We start from the raw sequence: 27807 nt of genomic DNA, 5'->3' as shown, positions 1-27807 counted from the left end.
TCAGTTTAAGACAACTGAAACCCTCTGCCATGTTGTAGGCTAAGAACGTGGCAGAATTTGAATTGTAAGAACCCCATCTCTCTTATCCTATATTTCCAACATTTTCTTTAAGCTATGAACTTAAATGCCCACACACAACTTACAACTTTAATTGTGATTTCTAGAATTTCCATTACCTCCATTATCAAATGAGAATGATTTGCAATCCAATATTATACATTTTATTTTTGACAGCTTCCAGTTTGGCAATAATGCTCAATTCTGCTGAAACATACTGGCTTGTTTTTTCACTTTCAACTGCGGCAGGGGCACCACGCTTCCAGTTAGTCAGTTGTCTTAAAAATGTAGATTTGGATATTAATCACAATGGTCAGGACACTTAGGCTTTCACTGAACAGAAGTTTAAATGCAGGAAGTTTGTTTTATGACATCAGGCAGACTGCAGACCTTGTGAAGACAAAACAGCATCTTGAAATAAGAGCATATCAAAACTAGATTTTGGCAATATAGAAGATGTATTGTCCATGTAGTTCTGTCATAAGCTTTAAAAATAATCTTATTAAATAAGTTTTTCCTTCCTTAAGACAAGATAATACATGAAGTCAGTAAGAGTCCAGGGGTCAGTATCTTCTCAGTAAGAGTCCAGGGGTCAGTATCTTCTTCGTTATTCTTCGTTATTCTCTATGAGTTTTTTTTTTTTGGCTTTTCTTCATAAGATTCTCCATACTCGTTCACTCTGCTCTTATCCACAGGATAAAGCCTGGCAGAAAAAACAAATAATCAGTTACAATATTGTCTGCTACCTGGAGAATTAAGAAGTTCTGTGCTACTTAGTTTTAAAAGTGAATTTATTTCTTGTCATATTCTCTATACCGATTTGTGGCAAAAACCACACGAGTTTTAAAGAGTAGCTACAGATCCATCAGCATCTTCACATTAAGGCTTAATCAGCTGTCTCATAATAGGGCCTCATAAGAGATGCATTAGCTCCCCTAAAGCATGGCTGCAATACTTCTTAAGCAATCCAGGATACCTCTCAAACTTGAAACCAGTGTTCAGCCCGTAGCAGAAGTTGTTGAGCTCTAAACTTCTACAAAAATACCTTGGAAGGGGACATATTTTACTACACTTATATGCGATCATATAAACACAAACCAGAAGTTTGCATTTAGTATTAGTGATCAGAAGTACGCATCCATATATTCTGGTATAATGTGAACTAGGTTTAAAAATTCTTGTTTGCTCCACATCTAAATATTTATTCTTGGCAACAAGAATACGCTTTCTGCAGCTTCATTTTTGAACAACATTTCCATGATTACTGCATACAGCCTTCTTCCTCATCTGATTTTAGTTAAAGAACCTGAAACTTGCCAGATACTCAACTTACAAGAGAACCTGGTAACTTATGTTTGGAATCTAGGTAAAGAGGAAAGCAGAGCAGGGCATCCCTCATCAAAAACCATCCTTTGCTAGTGCCTTGCAGAGCAACTTGGAAAACACGCCTCAGATACTGAGTGTCTATGTAGGCATGTGGCCCCTCAGCGAGGGTTAGTAGCCCAGAACTCCCAAAAGGATTTGTGGCAACAAGCTTAAGAGTTGGTCTCCTTCACCTTATTTCAGGTATTCATGTTTCAGGTTAATTTTTTTGTAGCTTGCAAATATGAAATTATCTGCTCAAATGGAGGACTGCTGTTTTGGGAAATGAGAAGAAGTAACTGACAAAAATTCTGTGAGTGCTGTGAGAAGAGGAATTTCTTGACTACTCTCTTAGCATGCTAAAAAGGGTACAGGAATGCTGTCAGTTATGGGAAAGCACTTTGCTCCTCTTATTTGTACTCAGATTTACTTTCCAGAGTCCCCCGCTCAACATTCCCTTCATTAGGTATACACCCAACTACCATTATCCAGATCATACTATATATTGCTATGGTAGCTATGCTACTTGAAGGCTATCCCAAACTATTTCATAGTTCTTTATAGCAATAAGACTGCAATCGTCTATAGCATTGTAAAAACTCTGATGAATATTAATGACAGGCATACCATCTTTGGTAAAGATAGACCAGGAACACAACATCATCTCTAAAGCATGCCAGCCTATGAGATGTCGGCATTGTGATGATAAAAGCAAATATATCATCAATGAAGGTGTTGAATGCCTAAAAATAAAAAAAAAGTATAGTTCAGTTAGCTGTGAAGAAAGGAAGTCATCTGTCACACAAAACTACAGGAAACAGGCTTCCCAGAACTCTAATTCTCAGTAGGAATGAAGACTATTTTTATATTTATAACAATACTTAAGGGTTACGCTCCAAAACTAATTAATGCAAACTTTAAAGTGCTTTCTTTTAATGAAGTCCTTACCGTCTTCTCCAGACCACACAATTATAGTTACAAGTATAAAGGAAGTAGGACTACTTAAAGTAAGCAAGAGTATTGTCACATGAGGGGGAAAAACATGAATTCAACTTCAGTGAAACCTTTAAAAGAAACTGTCAAGAAACTTGTATTTAGTCATTATTCAAATGACTGAAGATTTATAAAATATCAGTTCACTTTAATTTTCTGTGGGAATTTCAAATTTCTGTAAAATCTTGTTAATTTATGCTCTTACAGTCTTGGAAAGATTTGAAAATAATTTCAGCGCTCTTCTCCATCAGACAATTTTCTAAAACCATTTCTACCCAATTAGGCATACTATAGGATCTGTTTCTGAAGCAATAAGGAAATATTTTCTCACTACTTCTTTCTAAGTGAGAAAGTTTAAATCCCAAGACATCTCCTGGGAAAGCACTGCAAACAGGCTCTGAGCATGTGAAGATGACAGTATTTTGTCAGAGAAGGTAGAGAAAGTAAACAGAAGGAGAACTCATCTGGATCTGGCTCTAGCCTGTAAGGGAGGACAAGAAAATCAGCTCTTACAGTGCACCATTTTTAGTACTCATCATACTGTGCAATAAACTGTTTCACTCACTAGAAACAGCAGGAAACAAATCCAACAAAGAATATTCAGTGTTGCGTTAACAAACTGAGTCACATGGCTTTTTCTTTTCAATATTAGCAGGCTGTCAATTAATTCATGCCATAAGAAGGGGGGAAAGAATGTATTCTGTAAGCAGAGAAGGACTCACTCTTCCAAATGAACCAATGTTTATATGATAAAGTGAAGCATTAGCAGAAAGTAGGGGTGTTGGACAGGAAAGAGTCCCCATTAGTTACAACAGGAATGCTCTTTCTGGCAAGTCAAAACAAATACATCAATTTGATGAGGTTAAAGAATACAGATGGGACTTCTCAAGCCTGTGCAAAGGTTTGTCATGGAACAAAAACAATTTGGCAGGCTGGAAAAGGTGCCCTTTCCAAGTCAACACCCAAGGGAGTGATCCTACAGTGATGAAAGGAAGAAAAAGCGAAATGTTTCATCCTTCAAGCACTTGGGAAGCACTCATAAGCCACTGAAATGGAATGCACCAAGGCAGCCACCTAACAGTATTCACTCTAGCTAGTCTTCTTTTGAGATTACCTCATTTGAAGATACTCCTTGTAAAAGTATAAAGACAATAAATGTAAAGTCTACAGAGCCTAGAGACCTAAAGCGATCCTAATTTCTGCCAATGCATTCCAAAACAGGAAAGAGTTCAAATAAAGAAGGAAAAAAAAAACTGACGCTCTCAAACAATTGCAGACGAGACCTCAGACTATTCTTTCCACCCTTCCAAGTACAGAAGACAGCAAGCAACTTTAAACATCCACAAGAAAAAATAAATTACCCCCTCCAAAGACCAATATGTTAAACATAGAATCATAGAATCACTAGGTTGGAAAGGACCCACTGGATCATCAAGTCCAACCATTCCTATCAATCCCTAAACCATGCCCCTCAGCACCTCATCCACCCATCCTTTAAACACACCCAGGGAAGGTGACTCAACCCCCTCCCTGGGCAGCCTCTGCCAGTGCCCAATGACCCTTTCTGTGAAAAAATTTTTCCTGATGTCCAGCCTGACCCTCCCCTGGTGGAGCTTGAGGCCATTCTCTCTTGTCCTGTCCCCTGTCACTTGTGAGAAGAGGCCAGCTCCCTCCTCTCCACAACCTCCTTTCAGGTAGTTGTAGAGAGCAATAAGGTCTCTTACTGAAAACATCATATAATTCTTTCTATATACACATAAGACTTTTTTGTGGGTAGCCTCTGGCATCTTAACAGGAAAAAATTAATGCTCTGTAAAATAAGTCTATTCAGGAAGAGAATTCTACTGCTTTAATGGTTACTTGCTTGAATACTGTCCCTTTGCCATCTATTTAAACTGCTGATGTCTCTGCTCAGTTACTGCACTTTGTTGCTGAAGTTGTGACTAATACACATTTAACTCTTTTCTGTTAAGAAACATACTGATTTGCCTAGTATACATCTGAAACACTCTATGTTTATTTTTTTACTATATTTCCATATTGAACATTGTTTAGTTGCTATTCCACCATCAGCTATATTTCAACATTTTCCTGGATGCCCCACGATTCCTTAAAAATATTAAGGCAGCAGAAAGTTTGGCTATTGCTGTAGACTCACAAAAATGGAAAAGCTGTGAAAGGCAGTTCAAATTTTAAGATTTGAGTTATTTTGTCCCAATTCAGAATTGGACATCATGTCTTGAGTAGTTTTTAACACTTTCTTTTAAAGTACTGATGTAAATCAGCATAAAGGAAGAATACATGAAAGTATTTATGAGTGGAAGCAGAAGAAAACACTGCATCAAGGTCCTCATGATTCCAGCACATCCATTTAGGTTTTCTCAGGACACAAGGATCAGGAAAAGAAATGAAAGTACAAATATCCTAATGACTCATGGAGGTGGGCAAGGATGGAGTCAAAATACTACCAGCTCGTTAGGGGTACAAGAATGAAACTAGCATGTAGCTGTCAACTTAGGAAGATCATAGGAGACAAAGGAACTCAGCAGTAGGCATCCCTTGTCCTCCATGTCAGCACAAAGAATCCTGACTGGGATACAAAGGTACATCCATCTCAGTGCCTGAATGCTACGCAGACCACTCAGACACGTACACGGGTACTTGTGGGTATGCACGTATTGAACTATTAGTAAGCTGACTTTGTTTAGAAATAAACTCACTTTCCTTTCCTCCAAGGTCTGGTGTTAAGCTTTGCTACAGCATGGCATTATTTCCTACAAGGGCAGTCTGGGCTGCAAGGACACCACAGTGCAGCCCTTTTCCACTGTGTATCAACCCACCACACTGCCTAGAAGCTCAAAACTACCACCCCAGCACTGAACAGTGTGTGCATTACTTCCTTCTCTGGTAGCTCTTGGAATGTGCCAAAATAACATCTCTTAGTGGTCCTATCAGTTTCTTGAGAGTTATCCTTTGTTAATATAACCTCCCTCCTTCGTAAATCAATGTATTAAATTGAGACTGAGTAGTTTAATTGGAGGACCAATATTTGCACCCACGCAAGACAGATGACAGTAAAAAAACAATATTATCATCAAAACTAGGATGTGGGTTATTGTCATCATATGGAATTCATTACGAAATATGGCAATCAATGTTCCTATTTTTTTAACGACATTTGTAAACAAATTTGGGATTACTATCAGTGTAGATCTTCAAACAAACAAAGCGCCGTCATCCTAAGCTATATAATAGTAAGTTGTTTCTTTAAATTCTTTAAAATAGAACTTTACTTACTTTGTACGTGAAAGCCTTCCATGGTAAGTGTGCAACAGATTTCATCTAGGATTAAAAATATCAATTTTTAATAAATTCTCAAAGAAGAGACTTAAAAAAGTAGTCTTTTATCACTTTTCAATCTTACCTTGTAGTTTACAAATAGCTGAGGCAGCATAAACAGGAATCCAAAAGCATACACTCCTGAAAATGAAAGATGAAAAACTTACAGACAAACACAAAACAGAAGCACACCACAGAGCTACACTTTTCACAGTTAAGAGATTTACACTCATTTTCCTGAAGAGAGGAGATGCATCTAATCCTTTTTGTTTCCTTTTGGGTTGATTCTTCTCCCTTTCTCAATCACTGTGATAATTTTGGAATCTACAGTCAATTTATATTGCTCTATATTATACTGAGCCAGTAGATAGCAATTAATTTTCTGTTTGCCCTCTATTTGAAGGAGCCCTGCCCTCTATTTGAAGAAATAACAGAAAAAAAATGTAAGACCGGACTCACCATTGACAAAGCTGTTAATCAACCAGGAGTACCAGCTACAAAGAAAGATAACAGTCCAGTTATTTTTTCACCTCAGCTACAAATATATACATGTAATACATCCTCTACATGACCGTATGGTGACTGCTCTAAGAAATGGCTGTGTTGTCACTACCTGGCACTTCCCTTTTACTAGGAAGGGCTCCAAAAAAGGTGCTAACAGTTTAAATTTATCCGTGCATCCCACAATTTTGGAGAGCTTTATCAACTGCTTTTATACTAAGACTTCTGCACCCAAAATGATATTAGATAATACTACACATGGAACTTTAGCTGTATTAAGGCTCACAAAGGTACCACTGTATTCTAAATATGAAAGAGACACTTCATATGGCACTGTAAGAACTTTCCAAATTTCAAGTAACAAATACCATTCAGCACAAAACACTATAGCAGGCACTTAAAAAAAGAAAAAAAGGTACATACAAGGAATCTACATTTTTCCCTCCTTACACTTAAAAAACCCTCCCAGATGTTCAATGAAGCACAATCTTAGCAACCTAAGAGTAGTGTTAGAGATACTGGTTAAATTCTGTACTTCTGTTTGCAATAGTAAGAAGGACTAGTAACTGTGATGCTTAAGTTACATCATTTAAAGTTAAAACTTGCAAGGCTGTGTTAGTGACTTGTTAATAGCAATGTTACAGCAGTAGTAGCATTCTGCCAACCTGCAAACATCTAAAAAATGCATCAGAAAATGCCTACAAGATTAAAGGATAATCCACTGTTTAGATTAGTTGTTCCACCATATTTCCTTACAAATATTTAACAACGATAAAAATTCTATGATATCAATTGTTTTCATTTTCTTAAGTTACAGCTCATAGAACACTTGGCATATGATATCTCACAGTACTGAACAAATTTAAGGATTTTCTAAGAAAGCAGAATTTAAATGCACGTTTGTTAGCTCCTTACTAAGACAAGAACCTTTTGGAAAAATTACTTTCCTAATAGCCCACAAATCACCCCAGTTTCTAGTACAAGTGCTACGACCCTTGTATGCAACAACAGTAGCTCTTTTTGATGTTATTTTAAGCTACTGCTTGCTCTCCCTCCCACCCCTTCAGGCCCTAAGGACTATAAAAAATATTCTGTCTACATGGCCATCACCACACTTGCATTTGCAGATTTTTTTTCTACAACACAATCTCATGACTGCATGCTTGCTTGCATCTCTCCAATACAAAACGAACTAGCTGTATTGTTCTGAGTGAAAGGTGACATCACCTTTTCTTGAAATACTGAGTCTTTCGCTCTTGCTGAAGTACTAACATGTTGCTGTAAGCCCACAGCTCTAAAGCAATACAGAGCCCTTTCCTAAAAATGCTTTTGCTTGCTTGTCATCCTAGCTATTATATTTAGGAACAGAGAAACCTTTTGGTCAGTGCAAATCATTTCGCAACAGTTTTTGCTTCTCTGTTATTGGACAGCTTTAACCACTGAAATTTTCTCACCTCTCTTATCACTTTACCAGTTCTCTGAACATTAATGGCAGCTTTTTCCCTCCTCTTCTGATTCACAGCTTACTTGTGTATGTAAGCTATTGAATTCTATACTATAGTAATATCAGGTTACTCGCCTGTAGCTTACAAGATGTTAAAATAAAAGCTAGACTTTTCAGCTTTAGATTGTACGTAACAAGGAAGTTTCTAGCTACTAGCTTATGAATCAAGCAAAATAAAATACATCATTTCCCATCATCTCCAATTAATACAGAAAAACACGCAATGTTTCAATTCTGTATAAGATCATTTATAGATTTACAGTACCTTTTGTATTTGACATTCAGCAAGGAGTAACCTGCACCTCCAATACACAGCGGATAGAGCAAATATGACAAGTATTTCATAGCCTAACAGACAATGAAAATAGCTTGTTAGCTTACATTTTACATATAGTGGATTTGTCATGCCATTAACTAGAAGACAGCCACATATTTTTTTTCCTGAAAATATTTTCCAAATGTCTATTATTATTTCCAGTATGCTTCCAGTTCTAGAAGTGATGAAAATTTCAACGCTCCTCAGTTCAGACTACCAAGGACCTTAGACCACAAGCAGCATAAGGTAGCATTAAGATCAGAGTCTAAGAGCAGTTCTCTGCTCTGCTTAACTTCCCGATTTCTTCAACTCCTTTTACAAATCAGGAAGCACATGAATATTAATACAGTACAAATTTAAATTTTCAAATTTGTGAACAAAGATCCTTTAAGATATTTCTCTTCAGGTAAGTCACCTGCAATTCTGCTTCTCAGAGAAATGTCTCAACCTGACTGAGCTAACAAACAAGGCTTTCACTGTTCTTTCTAAATTACTAGAATGAATTTTCACTATCTGATCATCCACGTAATGATGATCCACTTGACAACTACAGGCAAATGGAAAATTCACTTGTAGTAATAGAAAGAGAAACAAGTCAATGTAGATTTTATAGAACAGAAGTCACAGGATTCCCTCTTACCTGAGTATCATACTCCTCAGTTTTCTTTTCAGAGTCACTGTATGTTCCAAACTGCAACACAATATATAATCAAATCAGAACCAGGGGAAAAAAGCACTTGCTGGCCAGCTCCCCAAACAGATTTAAACTGCACACTGAACTGCACAGACAGTAAGCTAGGTAACAGTTCAAAGTTCTTATAAGCTTCTATACAAGAGAGTCCTGTGCAGCCTGCCAAATAAAGGGTAGGGAGAAAGTTGATTTTTTTTTTTTCCTTTCACTTTTTACACCAAACATCCAGGATTGCTGTTAAGACAGCAGAGTTCACAAAGTGAAAGTAAATTCAAGTGGCTAAGAATCTGACAGGTACAGGAAGCCATTATTAAGAAACATAACCATTTTTATGCATGAAGAGGTCAGTTACAAGAAACTGTGACTGTTTAAACACAGTACCTTGAATACTGACAAAAGAAGAACCAGAGATAAGAGCCACTCAACATGCATGGACTTAAAGCAGCACAAAACCATAGTACTTGTGAAGTAAACACTGAAGAGTAGACAACTGTTTCTCCTACCAACAAGGGAAACTTTCATTATAGATTGTACTTTAATAAGTCTTAATTTGAATCGCAGCTGCCTCTGCATGTCCTACAGTCACAGGACCTAAATTTTTACCTAAAGGATTTCTCAAAGACTGTCCTATCCCCAGAACATGTCACATCATCTACTAGTTCCACAATGGAGAAGTTATACCTACAGCTTCATGAAAAATTCAGTTTATGATTTCAAATCATGATGCCAGTTGAGAGTGCCTTTCCAACACAGTGGCAGGAACACAGTCCCACCTGCCAAGATTTAGCAGGACAGAGAGAGTTCTGAAGTTTCTCATACTATCCATACACACAAATAGCTTTTCTATAGAATTCTAAGAAATGAATAAGTTCAAGCATGCTTATCCAGCTTTTGGATTAAGCCATCCATAAAGAGAATATGTACATAGAAAATTTATATATATATATTTTTTCAGTCTTCCTTTTGCTGAAAGCCAAGTTGCAGAGTAACCTGGAAACAGATGGAAAGCTCACGAGTGTAATTCTTAACAGGCCAATGTCCACCATACCTGAATTTTGGGTCTCAAGCCTTGCCATTTGATTGTCATTTTCAAAGCTTTCTTCACTTTCCAGAGCTGTGATTAGCAAAAGCAAAAAGTACAAATAAAGAGTTATCCAAAGGAATGTCTTATGGAGGATTCAGATACTCAGAATGAAGACCCTAGAATATTTATTTTAAACACACATTGGTAGCATTCACTGTTAAGTCTCCACGTCAGATAATGTACCCTAAGTGAAACAATGCAGTCCTTCCAGGATATCTGGATTGCAGCACTTAGGTAGGGGTCTGCTGCTCTCGGCACTGGCATGCACACCAGGGCAAGCATTTAGAGAATTCTCCAGTAACCAGCTGCCAAGCAAGTTTTTACATGCCTTCAAGGTCAGCTAGGATCTGCACGATGAAGGTGCCTCAGAACTCCTAACATGAAATAAGTGCTAATGTGGGCACTTATTTCATTACATTACTTTCGGTATGCCGATATTCTCTTCTCACCCATTACATCTTCCAAACAATAAGTGCAATATGGTAAAGACAGTCCTTTACTGTCATCTCTGATAAGAAATGAGAAAATTACTTATTACAGAAGCAATGCCACTATTAGTACTGCATGGGGAACACGTGCTACGAACAAGTTGTGAAAAAGCTCTTCCCAGCAAATTCTTTTGAGATGTATAGTCCGTATGCTCATTCCCACTTTGAGAAAACCATGTTGTCTCACCAACATGTGAGATGTATAACTTCAATAAAACCTACAGAACATTTCCCATCTATTTAAGTGTCCCACACAACGTTCCTATATAAGCCTTTCCCCTAGCCTGCAATCCAAAAGCAACATACTAGGAAATAAGGTTCATGAGAAGACAACAGCAGCCAAATCATCACAGGAACTACAGATCTCAAGAGAGTTCTATTTAAAAGATGTTTGGGCAGCTCCAATAGGAACCTCAGACAGGCATAATGACCAAATGAGATCTCGATCTGCCTGTTCTTAGGCAACGGCAACTGAGAAATCAATCTTCATTATGCAAGACAAATGCAAAATCTTAACAGTTTTAATTGAACTTAAATCCTGTAGCACAGCTGATCATTCTTGTTACCCTACCATACATGCCTGATCTAGTTTCCACTAAAACTTCTTAAAAAAAAAAAGTGATTCAGAGACCAGGGCCATTTTTTCCTTATGTTAAAATTTCAGACAGCTAAAGGAAGTTTGAAATGCAAGATTAAATTTTTGTTTATTGGAACAAAACTGACAGCAAATCTGATACAGAAACTTAAACACACAGAAAAACATCAGGCTTAAAAATGTCAACTTCCTGAATAATAATGTTACAGTCAATGAAATGATACTGTTTAGGACACCACTGTTCACAGTTTTTGCAAGATTCTAATCTGTCTTATTCAATAAGCTGAAATTTAAGGATTGCATTGGGAATTAGCATTTGACGGTTTAACCACTAACTAAAGATTCTGAACTGTTTTCTTTCCACAGGAATGATCTGCAACTATAATGGATGTGTAGTCAAAAATTCCATGTGAGTGTCCTGAATTTATTTTTAAACACTGCAAAGTAATTAGATCTGCAACTGATGCTAGACAGGGCGATCTCCCCTTGCTAATACTGCTGACTTTGTGCTTTATTACACATAAAGCAAGGTTCTAACCAGTATCTGCAACTGGACATGCCACACAGGCAGCAGTCTCCTCCTTCTCCAAGCACCTCAATCATGGCCAGGAAGAAAGCTGCAGACCTGCAGCACTGTCTGACGACACACAGCCGGTCCTTTGACAAATGCTTCCATGAACATCAGTTGATATGGTTATACATGCCTGGTCAGGACTGATGTCTATCAGACAGTGTGATAAGAAAGAACCTCATCATAGCTCGATGTTTAGCTTCCACAATGCCAGCTGGCTTATCCCAGGAAAACCTGGTACTTTTAGTTTAGTTATTTGATAAAGGGATGCAAACTTCTCTATTACTGAAAGCCAGTTAAACAATGCTGCTAAGACAGCACAGAACCATAGAATGGTTTGGGTTGTAAGGGACCTTAAAGATCATCAGGTTCCATCTAGATGCATATTACAGCAGTATTTGTCCAGTAACTAGTTTAGCATTCTTTTTCTACAATAAACTATGTGTGTTGCTGCAGATACTGGTATTTGGTTCTAGAGCTTTACAAACTCACCTCAATCACTGCACCAATGCCTGCTGGGATCAGTACCAATAAACTTGTTTGTTCATCCAAAAGGAAAAGAAATATTACCACAGTACTAAAGCACCGCCAAAGCACTAGATGAAAAAATGAAAACAAAAGGCATATTAACATTTAATTGCACAGCTGAGATGACAGAATACTGTTATGGCTTATTTACTATAACTCCATCTTATACAATTTAAGCACAAACTTTTCCTGTACATATCTTGATATATCAAGTAGTCCTAGAAACAGCTAGTGATCTACAAACCTCCAGACAAATAAGGACTGAAAACACTTTATGCAATCCTTATCACTAAATAGGAAGGGAAATCAGACTATTTAAGGAAGGCTTCTGTACTGCAGCAATTCAGTGATGCATCAGTACTATTATGAACTATGTTCGCGATTCTTCTCTCAAGGAAGCTGAAAGGCTGGGAGTTAACGTAATGTCAGCCTTTGAAACTCATGCAACTAATTTAAGGTTTGTGAATGTTAAGAAGTATATTTTAGGGTTATTTTTGAGGTTTTGCAAAAACTTTGGACGCCTGTAAATGTCTAGCAAATAATTCTTAGATTTGAATATCCATCCTTCTACACAGGGACAGAAAAAAAAGCTACAACACACTCAGACATCTGCAATTACACTGTACCATTCAAGGGCAATTGCCTGTCCCTCTTATCCCTCAGGGCAAGAAGGAGACATAAGCAGAAATGTGACCAAGACTTGCTAAAGAGAGGATGGAACCATCAGTTACTGGAGGCTCAAGACTGATTCTTTGAGAGTAAGGTTAAAAAAAAACCCTTTGTCACTCAGTCTTTCTAATTTGACTTTACTCACTTTTTAAACTGGCAATTAACTCTTAATTCTGAAATTCCATGGACCATTTTCAATTTCCACCAACTTTTTCGTGTACATATGGCAACAGCAGTATAATTGCCTTACAAAAACAAATGCACTCCAGTAAAGATGATAAACAGAATCTCCATGTGAGAAAAACACGTTGCTGTCCATCATGATTTAGAATGCCCAGTTTTTTTTCCTCGTATTGATATTTCTCAAGTGTTTTGATCAGTCTATTAATATGACAGAATTAGGGATAGTCTCAGAGGTCAAGTGACTCCAGGTTTATCATTTTGGTTTATACTCAGAACGGAAACATCTGTTAGAATCACAGGAATTATTGGCATAATAAATTTTTCCTGTTCCTCGTTCTTTTCTCAAGAGTATTTTTCTGTTCCTTCAGCAAAGGAAATCTAGGGACTTAGTATTAAAGTTATTCTCAATTGTAAGAAAGTCAAACCTCAGAAGTGACATTAAGCACTTAAAAGCAAGTGATACTTGAGCACAATGCTGAACTAGCCTGTTAGCCATCATCTTTTCACACACAAACACATCCCATTTTGCCATCTTTGTTAATCTATGATGTTTCAACTTAGACTAAAACCAAACAGTATATATTAGATGGCACATGCACAAAACTTTGCATTCTGGCCCATACCTGCTTTTGTAGACATTCCAATCATGCTCCTCTTTTTCTTCCAAAAACTGATGTCATTTTTGAATGCAAGGAAATCAAAGAGAAGCTGCAAGTAGCAAGAAACACACTCATGTATTCAAACATGCAGTAGTTAAAAGACTACCAGTTGAACTGTTAAAAATGCATTTAAGATGGAATTGCAAGAAAAATCTGGTTTAGAAGCCTCAGAAATAAAAACTAAATACCACATATAAAAGCTAAAAAGAAAAACTGTCTTAGAAGCCCAAGGAACCAACCAGTGCAAAATGACAGGAGGAATTCCACCTACTATTACAATGTTGCATTCCGTAAAGAAAGTTAGTGACCCAATACAGGGTAACACATGATAAGAGGATGAAGAACTTAGGACTCCGAGGAATGGCTCTCCTCCTTGACAGACCAGGGAAAGCCACAGTAAATTATATTAAAAGTGCTTTGTATCAGATCAGTAGTGAATTTAGGCTTGGATAGTACCAAAGTCTTTAAAAAAAATCCTAGTATACAGCAAGTAATTTTCTTCTGCTTCATGAGGAAGAAGTTGATCTGAACTTCAAGGGCATTTTAGCATTACATTTATTTTTACACAGTATTTTCAGTATTTGTGTTTAGAATACCATGAAACAGAACAGAACAGACTATTTGAGTTGGAGGAGACCTACAACGATCAGCTAGTCCAACTGCCTGACCACTTCAGGGCTGAACAAAAGTTAAATCATGTAGTTAGGGGCATTGTCCAAATGCCTCTTAAAACATTCACAGGCATGGGGCATCGACCACCTCTCTAGGAAGCATGTTTCAGTGTTTGAACACCTTCCTGGTAAAGAAACACTTCCTAATGCCCAGTCTAAACCTTCTCTGGTGCAGCTTTGAACCATTCCCATGTGTCTTGTCACTGGCTACCAAGGAGCAGCACCCCTCTCTCCGCTTCTGCTCCTCAGGAAGCTGTAGAGAGCCATGAGCTCACCACTCAGTGTTCTTTCCTCCAAATCAGACAAGTGCAAAGTCCTTAGCTGTTCCTCACAGGGCACTCCTTCCAGCCCTTTCATCAGCTTGTTGCCCTCCTCTGGATGCATTTGAGTACCTTAACATCCTTCTTGAATTGTGGGGGGCCAGAACTGCAAACAGTACTCAAGGTGAGTCCATACCAAATGCTAAATACAGCAGGATAATCACTTCTTTTAACCGGCTGGTAATGCTGTGCATAATGCATCCCTTAATGCTGCCAGGACATTTTTCAGTATTTCCTTTAAGCATTCACTGTCTTAAAAAAAGAAAAGTAGCACAGACTCACGAACTGCTTGGGTCAGAGAATTTTAATGAAAAAAGTTTATTTTTTTAATTTGAGTAAATGATACACAAAAGGCAAAAAATATCAGAAGAGCTAGTCTCAGCCTACAGATATCTTACAATGTAATTAACAGAAAGGAAAAAAAACCAAATTAAAATGTCTGGGAAGTTGAAGGGCTTCAAATCGAATTAATTGTATGTAATGTATGTATAACAAAACACAGCATGGCTCAGCAATTTCTTATCTATCCCAGAATATGGGAATTGTATTGAGCGCAACTGTAGAAGACAAAAATGTTCAAAGGAGAACAAGGAAGTCTAAGAATGTTGACAGGCATATTCATTCTGAGTGATGATAATGAAGTTGAATGTTTTATACTTCAGCCAAGACTGTTTAATTTATACATAGTTAGCTCATATTTTTATACTAAGATTTTTATATTAACTTGGTATTGGAAATACAACTGACTTGTATCAGAGACATCTACCATCACTCTACTGAAGTGCCTACTTCCTAGAACACTTATCGATAAAACTCAATAAGAGTTGAAGTTCAACCCATCCCCCACCCTCCTTTTTTTAAATAAACTATAATTCCCACAACCCAAAGTTTGTCCACTTACATGGAATGCTGCTACGAAGAACGTCAAAGCCAGAAAGTACAGGTTAGTATCAACAAAAATTCCTTTAACTTCATCTGCATCTTTTTCTGAAAACCCTAAGAGAAAGAAAAAGTAATTACAGGAGAAGCACTAGACAGCTAATTGCTGTTATACTAGAGTCCAGTATGAAAGGAATCTTCTATCACCTGCACAGGTTTTATTAAGGAATCATAAATACAAAGCAAGATGGCAGTTTTATTGGTAAAACTGACATTTACCTATATTTTGGCCAGTTATTTTGCTCCCCTTAATCAAAGCCCATCAGTTACAACCACACTGATGTGCATTTAACATGTTGTTAAATGAACAAGCTGAACACCAGACACAAATGGCAAGACACAGTAAGTCACTGTGATGTGAGTGGGAAGAAAAAGGACTATTCAACTTATATTTGATTCATAAGAAAAGTGAGCGTCATATTAAAAACTGAAAAAATGAGAAAAGGACTACACTGCAGAGGACAACAAAAGTCAGTGGGAAACACTGCCATATATGCAACGTTATAGACCACAGATCATAGATCAATGCTTTTGACGGTCCTCGCAGAATTAACTTGGAAGCTTCTTTTGGTTGAATGGAAAGAGGCAAAGCATCTTCCAAAACCCACAATCTGCAAGCTGAATACACATTCTCCACTGTCTTATCAAAACCCTTAAAGGAGGAACCTTGCTTTCTTGTTATATGCTGGACAACCACTAATTCAAAATAAGTAAGAGGCTGTTCATGATAAACACAGTTGCTAGCAGCCAGGAGTGTTTTTTCCAGAAAATACAGCATCCCTTGAACTCTTTCAGTTGGTCTTAAGATGTCTTCTTCATGAATCCAGCCACCATGACTGAAGTCTACCCTTCTCAGAAAATACACAATGCTGCCTTTACAGCAATGGTAACAGTTGCAACAGTGGTGAGCTCACTACCAATTTACTTTGTCCCATCAGCTGTTCTGTATCACAGCAAGAAGAACGTGAACTTATGCATTTTCCTGTGATTTGGGAGTTTTGCTACTGATCTAAGGTGAGTTATTCCAAAAGAAAATTTTAAATGTTATATTTCACTGCCTGCATACTTAGAGAATAACCAGTATCTTAGGTAAGCTCTTTTTCCAGGCAGAGGAGGTAGCCCTAGGGTGACAGGCCTTGATACACTTGTCCAAGACAGCCAAGGCATCGATTATCAAAATTTCAATTACTACATTCTGAAGAGGCTCACAAAAATTGAGGGAAAAATGACGGTGGTCATATGCCACACAAAAACTCTGAGCAAGCAATTACTTGACTCCTCAAAGACAGTTATTTTGAGTAGGCGTGTTATACTTCTAGCTCCAACATATGTTAGCCTGAGCTAAGGAGAAGCAGCTGGAGTCCGCTTAGGATAACCTTATTCCTTACCTGACCTCTCCCCCCGACAAAACATGAGAAAAGCATAAAGAAGACAAGACCATCTAGTGAGAGAATACTAAGACAGCAAAGATAACCCCTGAGAAACATGTGGATTTTTAAGAGCGATGATTAGAGTCATGAATCCATGCAGCATGAATCCAAACATTTAAAGACAGTAAAAGCTACATGAACGTCAGAGCAAAAATCTACTCTTACTCCATTACATTTAAGCAAAACACAGAATTTAATAGTTTTATGCATGTAAAGCCTCCACTTTATCTGCGTTTCCTTACAAATTCATAACTGAGCCAAACTGAGAGGCTAGCCATTTCTAAAATGCCAGAAACAGTATGATCAGAACCCAGATTCCTTCATAATGCTCAGCTTGAGCCCAAAGAGTCTCCTATGACTGCCTGTATTTTACTGCAGGTATGTGGCTATTGTGACCAGCTGTATCAAAGCATACAACAATGCTTATGCAACACTGATCCAGCTTTTCTGTTCAACAGATCATAGGGGAAATCTGTGGTGAAAGTTTTCTCCTCTATTTTGGTCTCTTATGCTTTTACAGCAGTACTATCCAAATACGATTTGTTTTAAAAATGGTTAGTTCCCCTCTGTATTCTTGTTTCCTACCACATGTCAACATTTTACTTTCACCCTTACCTTAAGGTAAAGCAACATTAGATTTGTAGCATTAAACCTCTCCACTAGCGATTCAGAAAAAAAGAGAGAGTTAAGTGTCATCTATGTACTTAGAAGAAAAAATTTGAGGGGTTGGGGTTTTACTTGGCCTAAAGTGATTGAAGATAGAAAACATACCAAACTGTTGTAGGGAGTACACAGCATCCTGCATGTGGATCCAAAATCGGAGTTTTCCAAGAGATATTTTGTCATATGACACCGTAAGAGGTAGCTCCATTGTTGAACGATTTATAACCTGTATTTCAGAAAGAAAGAAAAATTGCAACAGCGATTTCCATGATTTTTTTTTTAAAAAAGGAAAATGATTATAACACACTACGATTTAGTCACAAGATTTTAGAGGTCAGTTTGTTTTTTGAGAGGGAATGAGATCTTAGACTTCTATACTATGCATGAAGTTTTTTGGTTTTTTTCCAAGAAATTCTAAATAAGCAGTTTGTTCTGCTCTCACAGCAAGCTCACCATTTCAGTATACAAAAGCCTCTGAGACACTTACATAAGGTTCCCTCTGCTGGTCAAAAAAAAGAAAAAAAGATTCATATCCCAAAGGCAACAGCCAGAACTTTACTAAATTGAGGCCTATTTTGGGAGAAATTAAAGTCACAATTTATATCAAAACAAAAGGTGAGGAAGCAAGATGCTGCTTCTTGCTTGGACTGGTCAAAACACTGCAGCTAAAGCTAAGCAAGCTACCCTGCCTGCAAACTTTGGGACAGGGGGTATCACATAAATCTTTGTACTGCTCTAAGATAAATAAGTTCCTGCTAATCCTACTCTATGATCTACATTTCAGCTATGATGAGAACTACCTGGCATGCCCTTTAGCTAGGAAAAAACACCAAGAAGTCTTAAATTGCTTCAGCTCTTTCTGTATGATAGCTGACCGTCAAACAGAGGTAAAACAAAGAATAAAAAATTGTCATTGCAGATATTAGGCTTCTCTGCAGCTACCTGAGAACAACTTCAAGCAGCATCCTTTTGCAAGGATATCTCAAGACTAGGGACAGGCAGGTACTTTGGATTATAACAGTTCAAGATATATTTCTCCCAGCTCCTAATTACTACCCAATCATAATTCCCATCTCAGAGCTGCTACTTCACACTGTATCTGTTTCTACAGCAATTAGGTAGCCACCTATCAGAGAAGAATGCTTCTTATGGTACAGAACATGGTTTTAGCCTTCCCATGTATCATTCACTTCGCTATTCATTCCTTCCTCCAGTGAGTACAAAGAACTCTCAGTCTCACTACCCTCCCAAGACCCTATAAGCTTTTCAGACAGTGGCAGAACATGCATGCATGCAAAGGACAGAAAGGAAAGCTAGGAAAGTTTTATAAATACAGTAGGGAGAAAGCTTGAGAAACTAGAATGGTTAGAGAGGTCTCACAACAGTTTGAAAAACAAAATCGAAACCAGCAAAACCGTGTGAAACCAACACGATTAGAGCTGATGATAGAGAACGCTGGTGAGATTCTACAGCAGTTTACCAAAAGCTACATAAACATTTCCAGGGTTCTCCCCTCTTAAAGGATGCCTGTAATTCCTCCATTCCGATTCCAATTTCTCAGTCTATCAAAGACAGCATCAAACATGTCTGGGAGAAAAGGAAGAGAAATTTTATCTGTGCAGGACCGACAGAAAAATAAAAACTTTGCAAATGCATGGGCAAGTGACATGCAGCAAGTGCACTTCACACAGACAAAGCACTACTAAGCACAGGGAGAAAATCGTATTGCAGTAAAAGACAGAGAATTCCTCAACACCACAAGCAAATGAATGCACAAAGATCAGAAGAAAGAAGTCTTTCTCAATTAAAAGCCCACAAGCGCTGCTTCACAACCTAGTAGATGAGTGTGAAGCCTTTGAAAACTACATGGTTACCAAACCCCTGCAATACAACATACTGTTGTATTATACTATAGCTTCAGAGTATCACATACTACTTCCAGCGCTCTACTCTTATCAGTACAACAAAACTGCATGTAAACAAAGAAAATAAGGTCAGTGGTATGAATTTTAATATCTTCTCTTTATCAAACCAGAATCCTGCACAATTCCCAAACCCCTGGCACAGCAAGAACATTTAAGAGTGTGAGAAACACAGAACCCCCAAACTACTGTACATACCGTAGAAGACCTATATCTTGGTCAAAGTAATAGTTTGGAATCTACACAGCCTAGCATAAGTAGGGAAAGCATATCTTCAGCCCCATGACCATGACTTTAGGTCGGGCATATCAAACAGAAATCTATGCCTCTATTTACAGTCATATGCCAACCTTGCTCCACAGAAGCTGTATCATCTTTTTCCTCTTATTCTTCCCTACTCTTCACTTACCCCTCGTTATCTCACAGTATGCATACTATCAGACTATTCTTTCTGCAGGGCTTGCAGGCAGTTTGGCAAGTCATTACCAACAAGTAAGTCTCAGTAAGCCAGTGCTGAAGGGGAAGTTTACTAGTTTTGACAGAATAGTCTTCACAGCACTTTTCTGTATTTTTAAGGACTTCAAGGCAGAGTTACAGTAGCATTAACCATGACATGCATGACAACTGCAGGAATAGCATTAATAACATGAGAGTGCTGAGTTTACTTGTAAACACAGGGTACATGACCAGTTAGGAGCTTGTACGAATGTATGCAACTGAATGTGCTGTGATAAGAAACTCAAAACAAAACACAATGAGCACTGATAAAAACATCACAAAAGAATATCTAAAGAAATACTGGACAAAACTATCTGCTACCAAGATATGAAACAAATGCCCAGAACTTTTTTTTTGCTGAAGCAGTTTTCATGGGGATACAAGTCCTTAAACATTCTTCCCAACACCAAGTAACAAAATTCTTTGTTTGAGCTAAAGTTAATGAACTGGAAAGATAATTTAGGTTGCCTATGGAAAATTCACATCTACCAAGATTTCTACCTAGAAGACGCTGAATCCAGACATACTCGCTCAGCAGTTTTGAGACATTCCTCAAGACATTTGTTCTCAGAAACTCCAATTGCTAAATTCCAGTCATGTAAAACTGAAAAGAACTGCAGTGCCTAACTTAGAGCTGCTAAGATAAACATAGTTTAGATGCAAAGGACTGCCACATGCAACTTGTAGTAAAGGAACTGTGTGATTTCCCACAAGAGAAGAGTTGGGCAAAAACCAAATACAGAAAATTTTATTTACATGTATGAGTCAGGTTTTGGTTTTTTTTTCAACTGCAGGGGTGACTGAAAACTAGAACAGATTGCCCAGAGAGGCTCTGGCGTCTCCATCCTTGGATGTATCCAAAACTCAACTAAAGAAGGTTCTGAGAAACCTGCGCTAGGTGACCCTACTCTGAGCAGGGGCATTGAACTAGTGACTTTCAGATATCTCATCTCATCTCAACCTCATCCTTCTGCGATGCCATTATTGAAGTTTCTAAGCCCCGATTTGTTTGATTGCACAAAATCATTGGATGTACTGCAGTAAACTTTCGGTTGCTCAAGTTACTCTAACATGATGGAGAGCACCACCAGAAAATTTAACCACAAGTGAATTTTTTGGAGATAAGACAATAGTTACTGACTTATCTCAGCATAGCTCCAGTGTCAGCTGCGTTCAATATGCTCATTTCCCTAGAAGATACTAGAAGCAGCTCTGGGATGCTAACACAGCTTCATCATCTTATGGAGTCAAACTGTTCATGAAACTGTTCCTACCACAGCTGCTCCACAGTGCTGTCCTCCATATCCACTCAAAAGGCAGAAGCAAAGGAATCCACTTATTTTTTGGTGGAACAGAAGGAAGTGCTTGGCAGATACTTTTGCCAGAGAGGAGTCTCAAAACCCAAACCCAGCCTCTGCAGTTACAACAGTTGACCACATTATGTTGGTCACTGACACAGTCTTTTTGTGAATTTATACTTTTTCATTACAGCAAACAACCTATAACAAAATCTTAATTAAAGCAACATTGAAGATTAATGTTAAAACTGTCAAATGTAATTAAAGGCATTCTATTACTCACCATCAAATCTTTCACTCTGTTGCTTAGCTGATCAATAAATAATATTGGAAGGTAATGCACTGTCTTCCCCAACTGAACCCTAGGATGTTTAAACATGGATTTTATGACTGTAGTGATCTAAAAAGAAAACTACTTTTATTCAAATTAGCATTCATTCATCACTTTCAGATCTACCCATGTAGATATTTCCAACCGTATTTTCGGGTACGTTTTCCTTTAATACACAGCAAGATAGAAGCAATGACTGTAGAGTCTTTCATTGAGAGACGTCTGTATAAAAAATTAGACACGTCATATTTCTCTTTTTAGTTTGTTTTTACTTTCTGTAGAAAGAATAAGCAAATAAAAAAAAGGCAAATGAATAGGTTGTGATGATGCTGAAGCTGTTGCATGACCAAGAGTAGAGGAAATTAAAAAGTTTGTTGAAGAGAAAGGTGCTGAAGTTTACTACCATATATTTGTATCCTTTGTCTCAAGTATCCCTCTCCTACTACAGCAATAACAGCCCTCAGTGGCTCCTCTGAACCCTCAATGACATCTATATAGTCAACAACAGCATGCGCTCCTGCTAGCACGGGACTATGAACACCATGGCTGGTACACACATTGGATGACTAGATACTACTGGAGAAAGTGCACAGGGACCAGCAATCTTCTCTGTCTCTTCCTCAACAGAAGCACTCTGGATTACTCTACCACCTCACCAACCTGCACGAAACCAAGAGAAACTTTGCAGTCTTTGAGCCCTCTACAAACTCAACCACTGGGAAATTAATTTGCAAATTATGACCTATATGCAAGTATTTAGCCTAATGCCCCAGGAGAGAATTTCATTAAGTTCTTCAGTAGAAAGGCACTTTTTCACACTGTGATGTTCTCAGTAAAAGTCTAAGGAACTAGCATAATGGATCTTTTTAAAGTCTGGAGGTTGAATCTGAGTTGCAAATAAAAGAAAGAAGTCTCTACATCTATAAGAAAGACTGCATACTAAACATGCAAGAGGCAACAGTAATGTAGAAAACTACTAAACCGAGGCTCAGAAATACTGCTTGGTTATTTAACTGAAGAGGTTTAGATTTCTATATAATAACTAGAATTAAAGCAACTGCTAGTGGAATCGCAGCAGGCTATTTAATATCAAAACTATCTCCCGTATAATACAATAATGAAACAGCACTGATTCTGTATCTAAACACGACCAGAAAAAGTATCTTCTAACATCAATCTCAGTTCAATCCCTTTTTGTTATGAGCCTATCTTACAAGTTGCTAAGTTATTCTGTTCTGCCTGGGAAGCTCTCCCAGAATCCCAGCATCTGCTGATTAAGCAACTCCTTCTACATTTAACAGGATACTTGTTGAGAAAGGCATCAACATATAGCAGCAGAAGTCAATACAGCACTATTTATACGGTTAATGCTGAGAGTTACTTAAGCAAGCCGTGAACATAAGATGCTGCCTGCATTTAGTGGCCTAAAAACCTATCCTTGCTTTTTTAGTATTTTCTAGAGAAAACGACATAATGTAAGAACACACATTGCCAACATAAAACAAAGCCAATCATAGAGGGGAAAAAAAGATGCCACAGAAGATCATTTGTGCCTCTTAAGCACTTGCAGTTCATAAAGATAATTTGCAGATCAAGGATAACTGGAAAGGTCAAGGGACAGTAATTCTTTTAAAGGCCAGAAGTATGATTTGAGAACAAGGGGGTATGAAGTCTGCTGCAGCATTTTACTTATGTATTTGCTTTATCTTACTATGACAATTCCATCCAAAAAAGTATTCTAAACTTTGAACTGCCCAGGAACAAGATATTTTCAATAAGGCTACCAAGCATGCAATCTCTTAGTAATTATCACTATCGAAATGCAAGAATTAAGAGTATTTATTCTTGCCTCCTAAGCTCTGTTTTAAATATAGAGTACTAAAGGAGGCTTTTGGAAGAAATGGGCAGTTAAGTTTATAATAAAAAATCTAGCAAAATTAAGTCATTTGCTTACATCTTCATGTAACGATGAACATCAGCAGGGAGGGATGATCCATCAAACACAAAGTCTTCCACCATGACATTTAGGGTTAATCTTGACCTCCAGTGAGAGACAGGTTCATCTAGAGCATTGTTTTGTTTTTCTGCTTCAATTTGCTTTAAAAATACAATAAAAAAATACTGCTATAACAATACAGAACTTGGAATAGGATAACACTCTAACTCACAGAAACTACAGAGTCACTAACTACATCATAAAAGAGAAGACAATTAAGAAATACTTGACCTTAAATTTGACTAGACCAAGTATTTTGATCAAATATGACAGAACAGATTGTAAAGGCCTGCTGTAATCTGACACTGAAAAACTTCACAGCCTCGTTCATCAAGAATGAACATTCAGCTAATTAATTTTAACTCACTGGAAATCTGGATACCCGTCAGAAAACGCCATTTGAAAATAAGGGCTGTATAATAACCAGTTGTTACTTGCTTTTCTTTGGATGAACACCACCTGTTCTGACTTTGTGCTGGACTCTAGTCTCAACTCACTTTCTACTTGATTCTGGCAGGACTTAGAAACAGCACTGCTGGCTACAGTTGCACTTTGGATTTCGAAGAATAGAGTGAAATTCAGAAACTCCACTTGAATATGAGGTACAACAGTTATCCACAGGTATTTAATTAAATAGCATTACATTTTCCCACCTCCAGTGAGCAATAGTAGTGTTTGTCAAAGAATGCTATCTTATTCTCATAAACTGAAATGGAAAGAAAGAACATCCTAAACAAAAAGAAGCAAATTGACATTGTTCATTCCCTAATGTCAAAATCAAGTCATTATCTCTGTTTTACAAAAATAAACCGTCTTGTTTCACAAGAACAGAATTCACTATACAAAGCAGCATTACATAGTTACAGAATGATACAGTATTTCTACCAAAAGCAATGGACCCTTTAAAAGGTAATGAATGTTAACTAGGGAAGTGTTTTACTATAATAGCATCCAGTGTTATCAAGGACTCTACCTCTCCTATTCTGAGTGGTATACTATTAGCATACAAGCAGACATCAAGAAGAGGGGGTTTGATTTTTCTCCTCCCCAAATACCATCAACACCACTGCAGAGGTGCAAGAACAGATGCTAAAGTTGTTCATCCATGGATGGAAAAAGCACCTACCTGTGTGGCCGATTCTCCAGTGAGCAAATTAATCTCTTCTGGTTTAGGGACCATGTATGTGGTCAGAGGGCTTACTATATGCACCTGCTTACTGTCACGCCAAGGCAAAATGCCAGCATGATGAAGAAATATATATGCATATAATGTACCATTATTTCGTGTTTTCTTTGGTACAGAGACGTTCACTGTCCTAAAATACAACAATAAATACGTTATGAGATGACATAGAACACATTGAAATATATAGCTATTACATGCAAGGATCACTGTTCTGGAAGCAAGCAAGAAAAGGCTGGGGACATTAAAAAAAAAAAGGATCAATTTACGTATTTTCTGTATTTACTTGTATAGCTTTGTTTTGCAGACTGTTTCTTGCAACTACGAGATGATTTTCAATCAAAAAATGTTTGTGCAAGAGCCTATTCCTCAGTACCAAGTGAACTTAGGACACTATTTCCATCAAGGCAGGCACTTCACAAATCTTTAACTCATGAAATATTCCAGGAAGCTTTAATTAAAGAGAAAAATACTGGTTTTATTAACAGCAGCACTTCATCCTCAATTCTAAGGCTGAAATCCAGCTAACACCTTTACTGCCTTAAGATGGCAAATATGGTTATTACTTCGTGAAAATAAGTTTATATTGAATAGCCTCTACAGGCTGCAAAACCAGCTTTAACCCCAAAACAAAGAATACAAAACCAACAACACTACTCTTTCAATGTAACTGACCTGAACAGTCTGCCTTGCCTGATACAGACTTCCATACATGTAACTACTAATTAGGATACATACTTCGGAATTAAAACAACCCGTGGTTTGGATACTTACCTTTCAAATTTGGACTCAATATCGAAATCCTCCACATTCAAAACCAGATCTACATTATTCTCAGCACCAAGGTTTGACCGTGTGGTAGTATACACGCTTAACTGAAATCAAAATACAACACAGAGAAATTAGAGAACATAAATATGCATTAGTACACCTAGAATACAGATCTGTATGTATTTCAGCTTCACTAATTTCGGCAGTCACAAAGAATCATAGAATGGTTTAGGTTGGAACAGACTTTAAAGACCATCCAGTTCCAAACCCCTTGCCACGGGCAGGGAAACCTCCTGCTAGATCAGTTTGCTCAAAGCCTCATCCAGCCTGGCCTTGAACTCCTCCAGGGATGAGGCATACAGACTTCTCTGGGCAACCTGTTCCAGTTCCTCACCACCCTCACAGCAAATAATTTCTTCCTAATATCTAATCTAACTTCCCCCTCTTTTGTTTTGCAGAATCAAAAGTGAGCATTCCCACCCTCCCCATCTGCTTTCGCTCATCAATTTCAGCTTAACATCGTCACTCCACTTTTATCACTGCGCTCCCTGATAGAGCCTCTCTCTAACTTTCCAGTAATATGGTGGTTATATACACTGGAAAAAAAAAAAAGTGTACTGAAAAAAAAATCTAAAGTAGCTTTCAGTTATCTGTTTCCTGCTTTAGGGAGCAGAAACATGTCATAATGCATTTTTACAGGACAACCTATACTTGAAGCCAGAGATTTCCAAGCAAGGTGAGCCATTCATCCAGCCGGGCTGCCCTGTTCATTGTGCATGCCACCAGAGACAGGAAATCAAAAACCAAAACATGTTTTCACCCTGCAGAAGTCTCAGCCTGGGGCATTACCCACAGGGCAGGGCAGGGCAGGGCAGGGGTCTGCATGGAGCACCGGCCAGCCACGTGCTCCCAGGTAAACCCTCTTTAAGTACTGGAAGGCTGCTACAAAGTCTCCCTAGAGCCTTCTCTTCTCTAGCCTGAAGAAACCAAACTCTCTCAGTCCGTCCTAGCAGAGGTACTTCAGCCCTCTGACCGTCTCGTTTGGCCCTTCTCTGGACTCGCTCCAACAGTCCTTCCTGCACCGAAGTCTCCAGAATTGAACACAACAGTCCAGGTGCAGTCTCAGATGAGTAGGCTACAGGCGCAGAATCACCTCTTTCGACCTGCTGATCACTCTTCTTTTGGTGCAGCCCAGGCTACGGTTGGAGCTCACACTGATGGCTCATGTCGAGCTTCTCATCCACCAGCACCCCCAAGTCCTTCTCCTTAGGGCTGCTCTCAATCCATACTCTGCCCAGCCTGTAATTGTGCCTGGGATTGCCCCGGCCCAGGTACAGGACCTTGCACAGCTGTAGTGCTACGAGGGCACGGGGCCGGGGGGGAAGAGGAAGAGAAGAGGCAAAGAGATGGAGAGAGAAGTGTAGGGGGAAAAAGGGAGATGAAGGGGAAGAAGAGGGACAAGAAGGAGGTGACAAGAAGGGAATGTAGGGGGAGAATAGGACAAAGGAGGCAAAAGACGGATGGGGAAAGAATGGGGAGAGTGGGACGCGAAGGGGGAAAAAGGGGGCAAGAGGGAGGTGAAGGGGACGAAGAGGGGGAACAGAGGCAAAGAAGGGGGGGAAGAAAGAGCTGAAGGGGGAAAACGGGAGTGAGAGGGCGGTGAAAGGGGGCAAAAAAGGAGAACAGGGAGAAGGGACTAAGAAGATGAAGAAGTGGAGGAAACGAAAAGGGAGTGTAGGGGAAAGAAAAGTAAAGAGGGAAGAAGATGTAAAGGGGGGAGGGAAAAGAATAACAAAAATGGGGAAAGAAAAAGGTGTAGAGATAGAATGGGATGAGGAGAGGAAGGGGGAGCCGGGGAGGCGAAGGGGGAGCCAGGGGGCACTCGGGCGGCGGGGACTGGAGCGCGGCCGCCCTGCCAGCGGGGGCGGCGCCGCGGTCACCCCCGAGGCGCCCCGTTCCGGGGCGGTCCCAGCCGAGGACCCGCGGCTCCCGCCCTCCCCGCCCCGCACACCTGCAGCTTGGGCCTCCGCGCCAGGTAGGGCCAAACGCACCCCGCGCCGCCTCCTCCTCCTCCTTCTCCTCCCGCCGCCGGGCAGGGCCGCGTATAGACGATGCCGTACATCACCCAGCACGTGTGCGCCACATACACTGCGAACACCCCCACCACCAGGCTGGTGAACGAGCTGCGGCTCAGCATGGCGGCGCCTCCGCCCGGGGTGCACCGGGCCGCCCCGCGCCATGGCCG

General features: G+C 38.9%; 1 protein-coding gene across 2 annotated transcripts; it reads right to left on the bottom strand.

Moving 5' to 3' along the window:
* Positions 1-631: 631 nt before the first annotated feature.
* On the bottom strand, positions 632-27807 carry CLPTM1L (CLPTM1 like). Of its 2 annotated transcripts, none has more exons than XM_054059246.1 (17): positions 27574-27807; positions 25566-25666; positions 24735-24924; positions 23567-23709; positions 21565-21643; positions 17672-17789; positions 15433-15527; positions 13505-13589; positions 11994-12097; positions 9812-9877; positions 8713-8763; positions 8022-8104; positions 6211-6245; positions 5837-5892; positions 5710-5754; positions 2047-2162; positions 632-760 (listed from the first exon to the last, which is right to left on the bottom strand). In XM_054059246.1, the coding sequence occupies exons 1-17, from the start codon at positions 27757-27759 to the stop codon at positions 682-684; spliced, it is 1632 nt and encodes a 543-aa protein (XP_053915221.1). In that variant the 5' UTR covers positions 27760-27807; the 3' UTR covers positions 632-681. The 2 variants fall into 2 exon arrangements, with proteins under 2 accessions (XP_053915221.1, XP_053915222.1); XM_054059247.1 differs by lacking the exon at positions 27574-27807 and adding an exon at positions 26716-27029.

The sequence above is a fragment of the Cuculus canorus genome, chromosome 2, assembly GCF_017976375.1.
Source record: "Cuculus canorus isolate bCucCan1 chromosome 2, bCucCan1.pri, whole genome shotgun sequence".
Taxonomy (NCBI): domain Eukaryota; kingdom Metazoa; phylum Chordata; class Aves; order Cuculiformes; family Cuculidae; genus Cuculus; species Cuculus canorus.
The sequence above is the reverse complement of the archived record's forward strand: the minus strand, read 5'-3'. Positions and strand labels throughout refer to the sequence as shown.

Coding starts and splice junctions, on each gene's coding strand:
- CLPTM1L (XM_054059246.1), bottom strand. CDS start 27,759: ATGCTGAGCCGCAGCTCGTTCACCAGCCTGGTGGTGGGGGTGTTCGCA. Junction 25,667..27,573: donor CGCGGAGGCCCAAGCTGCAG/GTGTGCGGGGCG, acceptor TTTTGATTTCAG/TTAAGCGTGTATACTACCAC. Junction 13,590..15,432: donor TCTTCGTAGCAGCATTCCAT/GTAAGTGGACAA, acceptor TGCTACTTGCAG/CTTCTCTTTGATTTCCTTGC.